At 29.3% G+C, this 15,440-nt stretch overlaps 1 protein-coding gene across 1 annotated transcript in view; it reads right to left on the reverse strand.

The window, feature by feature from the left end:
- Positions 1-15,440, reverse strand: part of LOC111616116 (probable cation-transporting ATPase 13A3) — a 50,673-nt gene that overhangs the window by 22,353 nt on the left and 12,880 nt on the right. Inside the window, exons 3-6 of the mRNA XM_023357542.1 lie at positions 7,698-7,851; positions 7,454-7,574; positions 4,290-4,414; positions 3,328-3,512 (exon numbers count right to left, since the gene is read on the reverse strand). Coding sequence (XP_023213310.1) covers positions 3,328-3,512; positions 4,290-4,414; positions 7,454-7,574; positions 7,698-7,851 — 585 coding nt within the window. The remainder of the gene's footprint in view (positions 1-3,327; positions 3,513-4,289; positions 4,415-7,453; positions 7,575-7,697; positions 7,852-15,440) is intronic.

Consider the following 15,440-nt stretch of genomic DNA (forward strand, 5'->3'; position numbering starts at 1 on the left):
TACTTCTATAAATGTATTTTTTTTTTTTATCAATCCATCGATCATAAGTCACCCATCGAACATCACCAGCATAAAGATTTTATAAAATATAAACATTATTGTCAACGCTTTCTTTGTAATGTATGATGATCTTTATCTCCTTTTATCATTTGTTTTTTTCTTTTAAAAATTTTTTAATTTGGTTTTTTTTTTAATTGTTATTGATGATTGTTATTTTTTTTATAGTATTTTAATTGTATTTTGGGGTAAATTCTGATATTCAGGGGTTGGAATCTCTTGTCAACTGATAGTTCCAATAATATGTAAAATAAATAAATAAATAAATATAACTAGCAGATGACCCAGGCATTGCCTGGGCAAAAATAACAACAACAAAGGTTAAGATTATTAGATTATTTTGTACTTCTAATCCTTCTATTATATTATATTATAGTATTTCATTTGTATTTACAAAGATTTATCGCACTGAGTGACCAATCTAACACATTAAAAATTTTTTTAAATTGTATACAGTAGACAAATAAAGAACCCTTACATAAGATAATCTTTGTATTTATATAAATCAAAACACTATAATATAACAAATATTAAAACAAAAACTATATAAAAAGTTTGGTTATTTCAGCCTACCATTGTCACATTTATTGCAATACTTGGACAGTACAAAATGGCACAATCTCATTGGTCAAGTGGACATGAATTGAAAATATATCTTAAAAAATTTAAGATATTGTGGGGAAGTATTCGATCTTTAGAGTATTCCCTGTGCAGGAACAAAACAAAAAGAAACTTCAAAGAAATAAATCACACACTCTATGACTCCAATGCAAGGAACTTAAAGTTTATTCTAGTCCTTCCGATCACTGCTCTGTTCCTTCGCTATAATGCACACTAAAACAAAGGAAACAACACACAAAAAAAAATCTCACGACTCTATCATCTACATGTCTTCTCTCATCTTTCTTTTTTCCGAAAAGTCCTGCTTCTTCCATTAAGCATGCATGATCTCCCTCTGTTCCTCCTTGATCCGGGTTTTTTTTTGGTTGTCATCAAGAATGCCCATCCCTTCTTTACCCTGTGGCCCGCCCAAGGAGCTGGTTATGGTTAATAGAACACATGATCTACAGACCATATATCTTCCCTCCTCCCATTAACTTTTACAACAATAAACAGAAAACTTTTACGCTATGAGGGCCCATCTCTCCTTTACTCCGTGACCCACCCGAGGAACTGGTTACAAGCCGGTTACACAACAGAACACATGGTCTTCAGACTACAATATCGTATTTATTTTCTAATGTTAACTCTAGGAAACTGTACCATTCACAGCCAAATATCAAATGGTAACCAATCAAAAAACATTTTTGCAACAAATTTTGCAAAAAACAGATCATATATTTAAACTTGGCACCCTTGAAACCACTTAAAACATATTTTATGCTCACTGGTAACTTTGTATTACACAATTTTCCTATTCAAATGCCACCATACTACTTGTCTGATAGAAAGAAGACTGTTGCAGAAGGTCAAAATAATTTGACCAAAATAATCGTTGACCTCCCAGAAGAGAGAATGGTCAATGACTATTAATTAATACTGGTCTACTATTAATAATTTAAAAGTGATCTGTGTTGAATAGGTTGTGATGGCAGTGCACGTGATTGAAGTTGTTAACCTTAACATCCAAAAGACTTCAAATGATTGTTTAAAGAAAAAAAATCTTGCAAAAATGCAATAATAATTACTTTTATGTGGTGGTAAAGTATTTGCAACAAACTGTACAAACTATGTGGGAAGTATGTTCTTGTAAATATCGCATTTATAGAAAAATTATCAGGCTGCAATTTGCAAAAATTGCAGACCTATAAATTCTGACTGATGTCCCTTGTCTTGAAATTAATTTATTTACAAAATCCAATAGATATTTTGGGGTGGAATGTTCGACATTATCTAAGTTGGTGGTATATAAACATAACTGCCAAATTTTGTGGCAATTGGTTGAACAGCCTAGATGTATACAGTGAAGAAACATCCAAAGAAACATTCTCATTTATATATATAGATTATATCATAAAATGCCATTCTTTTCCTCAATTTTTAATAACACTTATCATATACTATATATTCATATATAAAACAAATCATTGTAAGATAAGTGTGTTGATTTTAAGATAATTTGAAATTATCAGAGTTTTTATATAATCTAAAAATTTATATAAAAATACAGGTAACCCCCGTATAACACGGTAGTTACGTTCCAAAAAATTGCTGTGTTATGCGAATCCGTATTATACGAAACAAAGAACTAATACGAGAAGGAGGGTTAGGTTCCAAATATTAAAAAACATGCTAGTATATTTTCATAATTAAGATAAATATCTTCATTAAAATTTTTTTAAGTGATACATATTAATATAAATTAAACAATGTTTTCTTCGTCATCACTAAAAACACTATTAATTAACCGAGAGCGTTTTCTTTTTGGCAAGTTATCCTTATCCTCTGAGCATTTTTCTGCATTATCTTCAGATCCATGCTTTACCTTTTGCAAAATGTATGTAATTTTAGATTGCTTGCTTCTAGTTAAAAGGTCTTTATAAATTTCCTTATATGGTGCTAAGCACTTATGAAGAATAAAGCANATACTAGAAAATTCCTATCGGTTGGGTTAAGTTATAAATCTACTCATGATTCGCATAATCGGGCAAGGGCAACCAAATATCTAGCGAGCAGGCGTCTAACAGCCCAGAACCAGTCCTAGATAAAATTGGAAGCGTTATATGTGTAGCATCCACCCAAGATCCTAGGCTTCCACCAGCTAAACCAGGTTAGGTTGGTGCTCTGTAAAGCACATGCGCAAATCTGACTTTTTGGATATTGGCAATACAGCACTTCCACTCCGCCACTAATATTCGAATATACAATAGCAATCTTATTTTTTTTTTCATATGTAGTATAGAAATTTGTAATAAGATACATAATTCGGTTGTAATAAAATATTTGTTTAAATTAATTCATTAGAACTATCCATTTTATGTATGATTTAACATTAATCTTCACTTAGCATTATAATCTTAAATATTAGATAATAAAAGTATAAAATATAGTATAAAATAATTGTGCTTAAATCATGTTATTAATTAACAACACTATTTGCATTTAGAATAAGTCATATAAATAAATTTGTTATAAGTAAAAGTCAGTTTTACACTTTAAGTTAAACTTAAAGTTTCATTTAATGTTTACATGGAAATAAATCATTTATTATTTTTGATAACATCAATGCTACTGCATCTAAGAGAAAACAATAAAAGGTTCCTTACTAACTTCAATCATTCCATTTTGTCCAACATTTAATTTTTCACTAAAACCAGGTAATTTCGCATAAGAATAATAAATTTTTAAGTTATTTTCATCTGATTTTAGCTCTGCTTCCAAAGTTATTACAGAATCAAATTCATCTATCATTCCACAATCTCTTGAAACAGTTATGGCTGTTAATAAATTATCCCCTATAAAAAAAATTAATGACTACAAATCAGTAAATCTTTTAGATTTAAAACACTTATAAAGAAATTCAGAACAGTTAACTCTAAAATTAAAATAATATATAACCAATTAAATATATTAATTAATTTCAACATTAAACAATACATTAATTTATGAAAATTAATAAATAAATCAACTTGAATTTTCCTTATAAAATTCAAAATACAGCTAATTTTTAATAATAAATAATAATAATTGTTTCATTATATAATGATATTAGTAAATAAACACAGTGTATGTTAAGATATATTACCAATCTAACAGTTAAATATTAAGAAAGTTGTAGATTTAATCCCATTTAAATTATAGATACAGTAAAACCTTGCTTTATGGCCATCTCACTTACTCTTTAATTAATTATGATCACCATGTACTGTACATTACCCTATATAAAAGCATGAATTACTGTATATTGCAAAAGATGTATAATATTATATTATTTTTTTATTTTTTTTTTACTTTTATAATCTGTATTAACTTTTACAAAATTCAGTATGATAAACTAATTAGTTCTGTAGTTCTGGGTTATAAATTTTTAATTTCAAATAAAATAAAAAAAATCTTCTCCATATTTTGATTATTATGTTCATTTTGTAAATTAACAATATTTTTATTTGTTCTAATCTAAAATTTAACATAGAATATTTAATAAAAAATCATAATTGACATATACTATCAAAACAACTTCAGTATTACATAGTTTAGGTTATACTCTATGATGATATAGTTTCAATACATACCTGTAACCATTATAGTTCTAATGTTTGCATTTCTCAAAGTCTTAATTGCAGGAAGAGATTCTGGTTTTAGAGGATTCTGAAGAATCAATAATCCACGGAAATTAAAATCACATTCCAGATCTTCTCTATAAATTAGAAGTAAAATAATAATAATAACAACAACAACAATAATAATAATTTATAAAACTCAATAAATTAAAATATATATATATATATATTTTAATTTATTTTCAAATATATATATATATATATATATTTGAAAATAGCAACTGAAACATTTAAAGAAAACTGAAATTACAAATAAAGTATATTTTTTTTGTTTTTATACTCCCATGATTTGCTAAATTTTCTTTGTTTTGTAATCAAATTAAATTTAACAAACATTGAAAGAAGGATTTGAAAAATCCTTGACTGTTTAAGTCAAGTAATATTTGAAAGAAAAAGTGATTTTCTATTTTTGACTGTAAATTTATTTTTTTGTTAATTAATTTAGTTGTATTTAAATGTAATCCCCAAATGACAGGGTAATCCCTAATTGTCTGAAATAAAGATTGGTTGATTTATTAAAGAAGAGTGTTATTTCTACACTGGCTTACAGAATTGTGTTCATTCCCAAAATTTGATGATCAATTTTGATTAAACTGTGCCATTTTCCATTAACTGCAGTGAGGAATCCAATGTATAATAAAAATGTGGATCCATGACTTTGTTTTTGAGATACAAGGTTGTAGCATGAACACGCATGACAAAGTGGCATTGTGCAAGCTTGTCATACAATGTCTAAAGGTTGCTAGCATGTCTTCTTTGTGGCTTATAAAATTGGAGTTTGTTCTCAAAATTTAATGGACCAATTTTCATAAAATGTTGCCATTTTCCATTAATTGAAATGAGGAATACAAAAATATAATAAAAAAATGGAAGTCCATGACTTCATTTTGAGATACAATGGGATCAGAGTGATAATATCCATTCTCTTTGATGATACTCAGTTAGGGTTTCTCATTTCCCGGGAAATTTGCCTCCAGCGGAATTACGGGACAAATAATTTCTTTTCCCGGGATCCCGGGAAATTCCGGGATGAGATAGTAAAATAGAATTTTATATGAATAAAAAAGATCATACAGGAATATCATAAATTCGAATAATTTAATTTATTTTCTAGTAAGTAACTAAAAGTGTAGGGCCAATCTCATCCATACGGACAGGTTAGGCTCAATTAATTTATGTTCTCCTACATTATAAGATGAAAGTAAAATAAAACGTTTTCATTGGGAGTTTTAATGATTATGAAAAAAATACTAATTTATTTCTAAAGATGAAATAAAAAATAAAGTGCGATGAGTAATATTTACTTTCAGCAAGTCTCCGCTGTTCAATGATGCGCAAACACAATACATAGATATTACATGAACTAACAAGTAGAGACTTGTAAAGCATAGGTAATAATATGCAGCAAGAAACCTCAAAATTTCTCTTTTAGGTGAGTCTTCAAGATGCAACTTTTTGTATAATAAATAATAGAAAGAAAACCTGACATGGTAAATTATTATTGAAATGCGAGATTTCCCGGAAAAATAAAATTTCCCGGGATTTTTCTCGTAGGGAATAAACGGCAAGAATCCCAGGAAAGAAACCCTATACTCAGTGCACCTAACATAGTTTGAGGTAAAAACAGTATTGCATATAATAGATAACAGATAATAGGTGCAATAAATGAACAAAACACAAGAACAAAGCAATTGGTGTAGAGTGCTTTGTTTTTGGATTGCCTCCTCCAAAGCAGCAGATGCAAGGATCACCAGTCTGTGCCAAGCACTTGTAAGGACTACATCTTTCTTTCGAAGCTCCATCTCAATTCTATCATTATACAACAAGGTTGCACAATATACTAGTTTATATCATTAAAGTAGTCCTGGAAATTTAAGTTTCATAATTTGTAAGAAATTGTGAGACTCTGGACAGGTCCGAACCTCACTGAAATTCGCGTTAAAATCATTTATTTTTAAGGACAAAATTATTAAAGTTAGAAACAGTTTTTCTTAATGAAAATGACATGAACTTTTAAGAACTTTTAAACAATAGAACAATGAAAAAATGAAGATCAACTATCTCTGGATGAGAATTGAATTAAACTTTGATTTTGACTTCTCCTGTGCCTCCAAAAGGTTTCAAAGGCACCAGGTGACAAGGAAAGACCAATCGGAAAGTGGAATTGGAGGAAAACAGATAAAACCTGAGAATTCAAGGACGTGATGGCTTCTTCTCCCGAAAGTTTCAAGTGGTAGATCTATAGTTGTGTGTGTGTCCCATGCCCATCTTCGTCTTCATCTCCTGACCGTGGATTGACATCTTTTCATCAACCAAAGTTGACCCATCATCCCGGAGTCGTCAAGACATCAATGGAATTGGTCATTCATGAACCAGGGACATTCTTTCAAAATGGGACTATCTTGGAAAGGACAGGAAGACCCAGAGGCCGCTGCCAACGTACAACTTCCAATATCACGGAAATCTTGTAAGTTTCTTTCGTGTCAAATAAACGGTTTCTTGTAACCATAGAGTCTGTCTCAGTGCTGATTGCCCACATATGACCCTTTGCAACTGCTCGACCCTCTTGACATTTTTGCACCCTGTCGGCAACCTTACAAAATCAAATGTCTCCTACTATATATATTTTATTGATTTAAAGTATTATATCTCATTACTATAGTTTGCGCAGCAAAAGAATAGACATGAATCAGCTTAAGTGAAAGGATCTATGTCAGATGAAAGAGAGGAAAGGAGACAAGTGATTAACTTGTGAGTAAGATAAAATTAAGAGTAAGTAATAAAATTTATGAAAAAAAATGAAAAATTAATAAAATCAATAAAATTATTTATGATAGAGATGGCATAAAAATGTTTTGGAGATGCAAAAAACAAACAGTTGAAATAGATCATATATCAAGTCTCAAGGGGAGTAGCCACATGTCTCCTTCCATTCCTTTCATTTGACATAGACCGTTCCAGCTTATGCTGACTCATGTCTACCCTTTCATTGCATGGACTACAAGACAACTATAAAATTATTGTATCAATAATAACCAAAAAAAAAATGCATAATCTAAAAATTAATATGTATATATTATTTTACACTAGTTTTTATAAAATTTATTAGTAATAACCTTGGAATAGTCATTATTTCATCCCAAGATAAAGATGAATTTAATGATTTGGATCCTACACCCAAAACTCTAAAACCTTGTCTTGTATAGCATTCTAAGACATCTTTGAAGTTTTCGGGAACTATAAAAAAAAATTTATTACTTTCTAAAATTAATTAAGGTAAATTATTATTAACATATATAAACTGAAAAACTAAAAATTATGTATACAAATATTGTTTTAATTATATTGAGTGTAGTTTACCAGTATGTTCTTTACATAGTGATGAAATCATTTCTGGAGCTCCTTTAATATAAACATCAAAATGATCACTTTCAGCTTCTCGAGTAACAACTGACATTCTCTGAAGTAAAGACTCAAATGGAAATTGTCGCACAATTGCAATATAAGGTGAAACCTAGAGACAAAAGTTTTTTGCAGAGTTACAGATTTAATAACTATTATTTAAATTATTAATTTTATAATCATTAAATTTATAAAATATAGTCTATTTATATAACTATATGTAATTCATTTTTATAATATATGTACAAATTATGTATACGTAAATCAGTGGCGTGCCGTGACATTTGATGGTAGGGAAGCTGTGTTTCTGAAAGAAGCCAACTTCCAGGGCAATCAGTTACTTCTATAAATGTATTTTTAATAGATTATTTATCTGACATAATTAATAAATAAACAAGTTCAATATAATTACCTCTGTTATTAGATTCAATAGATTCCCTATGCCTCTAAATGCTGATTCTTGCTTTGATGAAAACATATAACATCTATTAATTTAGATATAATATACTTATATCTATTAGCCGTAACTATCTCGTTATAATTTTCAATATTTATTTTATATTATTTACTAATGTTAAATTCTATTCCGCTTCGATTTCCAAATTGCTTCAAATACGAAAGAATCGACGATTTTTCGTGTCTTTTGCCAGCTAAATTGTCAAAGACATTCTTATTCCACACACTAATTTCACTCTGTAAATGCATTTTTATGCATTTACAGAGCCATTTTATCGTGAAAATATCGAACAAATTTTTTTATTGAAGCGTTTATATTTAACTTAGGCATTGGCCTTTCTCTTTTAATAATGTTTTCTTTTTCATTATATGATCTCGAGCCAAAACTTTTTTAAAATAAATTTTCAATATCGCAATTACATTCCGAATCGCTAGCCACGATATAAGGGCTAAAATTAAAAATAAAATTATAAAAACTTACTTGGTGAAATAAAATGTGTGGTGGATATACATACCTGGTACAAAATATTCTTCAATTGTATGAATATACTTTTAAAGAAAATTATAATTAAATATAGTTTTGTGAAGAAACGTACATAAAAATAACATAAAATCTTTACTTTTTAAATCTTAACCACTTAGTCAAATAGCTCCCTACAAGTGGAATCAGAGACAGTCCTGCTAGGTGTGCAGTGCGTGCATGCATGCAGACTGCCAAATCCCAAGGGTACCAATACCGGTCAATGTCAAATGTTTTTTTGTCACATCACTAGCATATCTCAAAGGACGCGACAGGGTTGTTGTAAATTTTAAACGTTTCTCACCATAGCTGTAAAAATCTAAATTTGTTAAACTTAATAGTCATTTGTTTTCTAACTAATTATTTTTAGGACCAGATGTACACAGAAATTTCCAAAATTTACAACTTTTCTATCACTCTCATTAAACAGGAAAAATTTCTGTCTTTATTACATCTAATATTATGAAGGAATCAGTCCCCACTGTACTTGACTAGAGATTGGTTCGGTTAAGCTTTTAAGTAATGTTCCGGCTCTTTCAGCAGGGTTTTATTTATGTCCCTAATTCCCTAATCTCTTAATTATTTAACTAGTTCTTAATAGAAATAAGTTGAAACTGTTTACTTTGTACGCGAATATTTGTAGTCTCGGAAAAGAAGTAGAAAGACAAATTTTTATCACAACGGATACATAAATTGTAAATTTAAGGAAAATAAATTCTAGAGCTTTTTCTGTACCTCGTGCATCTCTCTCATTCATTAAATTTAGTTGTAAATGATGCTACCAAAATAACAGTTTATTTTTTAACATTGTACAAGAATTGAACATGTTTTTATCTACATCCCCTTAAAGATGGGATATATGAAATCATAATATAACTGGTTTAACATTGAAATCCGTAAGTAATATAAAATCGGAAAGTGGAATAAAAATATCAAATATTTTAATGAATTTTTTTAAACTCCTGTCAACTATACAGAACTATCATAAAAATATACTAGAAAATTCCTATCAGTTGGGTTAAGTTATAAATCTACTCATGATTCGCATAATCGGGCAAGGGCAACCAAATATCTAGCGAGCAGGCGTCTAACAGCCCAGAACCAGTCCTAGATAAAATTGGAAGCGTTATATGTGTAGCATCCACCCAAGATCCTAGGCTTCCACCAGCTAAACCAGGTTAGGTTGGTGCTCTGTAAAGCACATGCGCAAATCTGACTTTTTGGATATTGGCAATACAGCACTTCCACTCCGCCACTAATATTCGAATATACAATAGCAATCTTATTTTTTTTTCATATGTAGTATAGAAATTTGTAATAAGATACATAATTCGGTTATAATAGAATATTGTGTGATTATTTTCATATAATTAAAATTAATATTTATTTATTTTTTTAGAAAATACAAGGGAAGCGGCGCTTCCACCGCTTCCAATGATGACATGCCACTGACATAAATAGTATACATGTACAGGAGAGGAGAGCTACAGGGACTACAATCTAGGGAGCTACAGGGACATAAGCCCTCCCCATTGACATAAAACAAAATAAAAATTTATTTGTTCAAACTTCAAAAAGTTGTTTCTAAAAACATTTATAATGGCAAATACAATTGTACTGTATTACAAAATAGTCTAATAAACCATTTATCAGGCCATTTGTAATACAATCATCATGTACCGTACATGTTAATAAAAGATCCTTATTAATTAAATACTTTTGAGTTAAGCATCCCTTTAGGTTCTTCTGGATCTACTATTGTACATGTATAAATTTATATATACATAATAGTTCATAGTTTTGTGATTACAAAAATTATTCAATTTTTGCTTCCTAATATAATAAAATATTAAATATAAACGAAATTTTTTATATTATTATTAAGACATTGTTTTATGCAAATATTTTTCAAAATTTATTTTCTTCATAAAACTTAATCTATCTTTTAATTCAAAAATTTATTCTAGAATTGTCAGATGCAAAATGAAACAAAATTCTTATCAGCCATTACTTACTACAAAATATTAAAAAATTATTTAAATATAAAAAAATTGTAAAATAATGAAATAAAATTAAACACAAATACAGATTTATTTTAAGTCAAAATATAAAAATGATGATGAATATTTTTATTAATATTATAAGATTTATGTTCTCTGATGTCATTTTATCATGCATTTCATTAATTTCTTATTTGTATTTTATAAATCTTTAATGTTTAAAAATTTTAATATATCATAGGATATGATTATAAAGTCTAAACTTGAATTTGATATATTCTATAATACTAACTAATATTAGGTTGTTCGTAAAGTAAGTTCATTTTTTTTACCACTAGACGGATTAGTCGTATTTTTCCTGCCATTTTCATTCTAAACCGTATTATCATTATATATTTTGACAGCTGGCATTTTAAGGTTTATTTGTAAAAAATTTTGTTAGATTTTGTGCAATTGTTTATTTTTTGTGTCCCATCAAATATGGAAGATCAAAAGCAGCATTTTTAGCATATTTTGCTCTTTTATTATCGAAAAGGTAAGAATGCTGTTCAAGTGAGAAAAAAATTGTTTGACATGTATGGAGAAGATGTATTGACAGAACGACAGTGCCAAAACTGGTTTACAAAATTTTGTTCTGGCAATTTCAATATTGAAGATGCACCACGTTCTGGATGGCCAGTTGAAGCCAATGAAAACAAAATAAAGGTACTGATTGAAGCAAACTGCCGAATAACAACACGTAAAATCACTAAGAAATTAAATTGAATTGTTTATGATTACTTGAAACAAATTTGTTTTGTTTCAAAGCTCTATATATGGGTTCCACATGTTCTTAAAGAGAGATGCCCTCTTTGGTGGGATTTTAAGGAAAGTTTTTTGGAGCTTTTACCAGACAATTTAACAATTGATTCATTACTTAATATATGAGTTCCACATGTTCTTAAAGAGAGATGCTCTCTTTGGTGGATTTTAAGGAAATTTTTTTTGGAGCTTTTACCAGACAATTTAACAATTGATTCGAAAGTGTAAAAAAAAAATTGAATTGAGTAAACAAATTGAGTAATATCATCAAACAGAAAAGGCGGCAAGAATTGATCAACAAAACAGGTGTAGTGTTTTACCACAATAATGTCAAATCACACAAGTTTGGTAACTCGTCAGAAACTGTTATAACTTAGATGGGACATACTATCACACCAACCATATTCGCCAGATCGAGCACACTCAGATTATTACTTGTTCCTGTCTATACAAATTTTTTGTAACTGTAAGACATTTACTTGAAATGACAATGTCAAAAATCACTTGGATCAGTTTTTGAAAGCAACGATCAAAACTTTTATGAATGTGAAATCATGCTACTACCAGAAACAATGACAACAGGTATTTGACCAAAATGGTCAATATATAATTCAATAAAATATTTATTTATTATAAAAATATTGTTTTTTTTCCACGGAAAAAAGTGAACTTAATTTCTGAACAACCCAATATTTAAGTGTTAATGTGATTTAAAATAAACTGTTGATATTAAAAGTGTGCAAATGTGAGGCCTCGAAAATAGCCCCTCCCCCAAAAAAAAAAAAGATTTGTAAAAATTTCTTAAGTTAAACCATCAAGAAAACAAATTATATAAATGTCGAAACAGTGACACCTGACTTTTACGTTGACACTCATCAAAAGTAGATGGAAAAACCAAATTTTAGATATAAAAAGAAGGAAATTTAAAATATTAAAAGTTAAGACACAGTTTGGAAAGTAAAACAAAACTAGAAAAAATATCAAAATGAGCGTAGGTGTCATAGTCAACAATTAAACACAATCAGAGACGAAAAGATGGTGTCGGATAAACCATCTTCAGCTGACTTTCTCGTGAACTTTACAAAGCTCCATTTACACCTGGAAACAGGTGGAAGACCAATTAGAAAACGATGATGTAAGGTCTATCCAATTAGCAAGAAGCTGATCTCAAAAAACCTATAAAAACACCACTTCCAAGGACAACGAAGCTTCCACTAAGACTTTCACTAGACCTCTGTTGTGTTCATGTATATCCGCTTATTTTTGTACCTCCGTTCTTCTTTTGTGCATCGACTTTCGAGACTTCAAACTTTTCATTCAAGGCTGTCCAGGGATCCCTACGACGTAAGACCAGAATCGCCGTCGAAAATTCTTACAACACAAAACCAGATCGGATCTGAAGGTATCTTAAAGTTTGGAACCTAAGGACCTTTCTAACGAAAAAATTTATGTAAGCATTTTCGCTTGAGAATAAACAGTTTGCCTTTGTAAAACACTTGTCTTTTGCTGCCTCTAAAAACCGTCACCCACTTACGCGTAGACCTTAGACCATCCCAACAGTAGGGAATAAAATTCCCCCCAATCAGCGTTCTTACACAATCAGGCATATACGGTTAATATATTTTCATCACCAGTAACAACATAGCCTAAGGGCTGGCAACATCCTCAGAGCTATTGTACAATAAATTGCAAGATAAAACAAATGTAATAATTTGACAGGTTGCTTTGTCTACTTTTTCATGTCAGCACTAGTTGGTATTTCTTAAATATAAAGGTATACTTCAAAAGAATTAGTCTGATTATTCTGTGAGAAAACACTACAAAAAAGAAAAAAACATTAAAGTGATAGAAACAGTAAATTGTCTAAATTATTTATTCTTGTAAAAATCAAATATTTAAAAAAAAAAAAAAAGAAAAAAAATATAGCAATGAGAGTTGCATAATTTTCCCAGCTGTTACAAGTTTTTATTAAAAATATAACTTTTATATTATTAAGCAAAATAAAATTTTGTGGGGCACTATCTGTTATGAGATTTTGTTATAAAAAGCATATTTTCAATTACTGTAAAATGGCAAAAAAGCTTAATTTTGAGGGCAGATGATGAATTTTATAAAAAGTGAAAAAAAAAATGTAAGTGTTAATAACAAATAAAATCTTCATTAATTTCCTCATGACATATAACACATGTCTTCCCTTTATCTCCTCACACTCTTGACCTTTAACTATCAAAATTTGTTAACTATCAAAATTTAATAGCATCAATGCACCTTATACATAAGCTATGAAGCCAAATTTTGTTTCTTCATCATTACCCCATCCTGAGATGTTAAGTGAAATAGACACAAACATGCATTAACACATGGAATTTTTTGCCTTTTTTTGGATTCAGATGATCTCAAAATGTGGAGATTTTCAAAAAACTCAGAGGTTCAAATTTAATATGATTCCAATATTTTCCCTTGTTATGTATGCATAACAGCTGGGAAAGTAAAAAGGTGTGGCTACACGCCATATTTAAATTGTATATTTTGTGTATAATTATATTATTTTTACATTGTATATTCTCTGCTTCCTCTCTTTGTCCTATCTATCTATCCTTTCTGGAATGTTCTTATTTTACCCTTTCTTTGGTATGTGGATGACTAACCCCAGAAACAAAGGAGATGAATGCAGCCCTGAGGGAAAGAGGGAGAACACGTACATCATTCCGGAGCAGAAACCTGAAGGAGAGAGAGAGAGAGAGAGTGAATTGGAGTCTCCCCAGAACATTTAGCATTGTATCATAGAGATGAGAACTTTGGAAATGAGAAATAAAAAAAAGAAATTGATTATGAGAAATAAGAACGCATCGAGAGAACTATTATTTTAGAGAGTGATAAAAGTGAAGTTAGTCACCAACCCAACAAGACATATCATTGCAAATAGTATATCTCATCAAGTTGTGAATACTCTCTTTTCTATCCCTTACTATTGTTCTCTAACTTTCCTAATAAGCCTTTTTCATTCAATAGTTATAAGTAGTTATAAGAATCTAGTTTTAATTTATATAATTTTAAGTAATTACATCATCGTGTCAGACAAAGAACTACACGTGCACATTCTTTGTCAGGAATCTATATTGTACAGTGGTTGGATTGTGTGAATTATTCGGTGGGAGTAGCGTTGTTAGTATCCTCTGAATCCTGTATCATAACGAGCGAATTAATAAAATTATTGTATCTTATTTTATTTATTTTCGATTTTGTGTCTTTGTCTTGTTCATTGATCTCACAAAGGTACTGAGAAGATTCTATCACGAAAATGTAATATTTTGAGAGAATTGATAGCAAACTGTATATTAATGTGCACTTTCTAAAACAAAAGGCTATCATTTAGCTGACTTTTTCAAAATGTCATTTTAATGAATAAGTATAAATATTTACATTTTATACTTAGTCATCAAAATAATATAAATGGTCTTTATGATCTAGAATTATAGCACTAAACCTCTGTTAAAGAAATCAGAATATACATCCTCCTAATTATCTTTTCTTTTTTGAAGTTTGATTGAAGATGCCTGAGAGAACATGATTAATAAAACAAAAAAGAGAATGAGTTTAAAAGAATGCCTAAACATACCATTAAACAAACATCACAAAACCTGATAAAAATCTGTAAAGCCAAACAACCACCAGATTATATTGGGCTTCTTTTCCATGATTATATTTAATTAATTAATTACTAAATTATTTGTCACTAAAAGGAGGTGTTAGATGTCATCTCTTATTAAATTTAATAATTATAATTAAATTAGTATTTATTAAATAATTTAGAATAGGGTAGTATAACTGGTAGCCTATCCACATGGTAAGCAGGAGTTGCAGGTTTGAGTCCCACTTTGGGCCAATTCTTTTCTTCCAGTTTAATCTAAATTAATTAATTAA

This window comes from Centruroides sculpturatus, unplaced genomic scaffold, assembly GCF_000671375.1.
Source record: "Centruroides sculpturatus isolate CEXI.00-Female unplaced genomic scaffold, Cexi_2.0 scaffold2069, whole genome shotgun sequence".
Classification (NCBI taxonomy): domain Eukaryota; kingdom Metazoa; phylum Arthropoda; class Arachnida; order Scorpiones; family Buthidae; genus Centruroides; species Centruroides sculpturatus.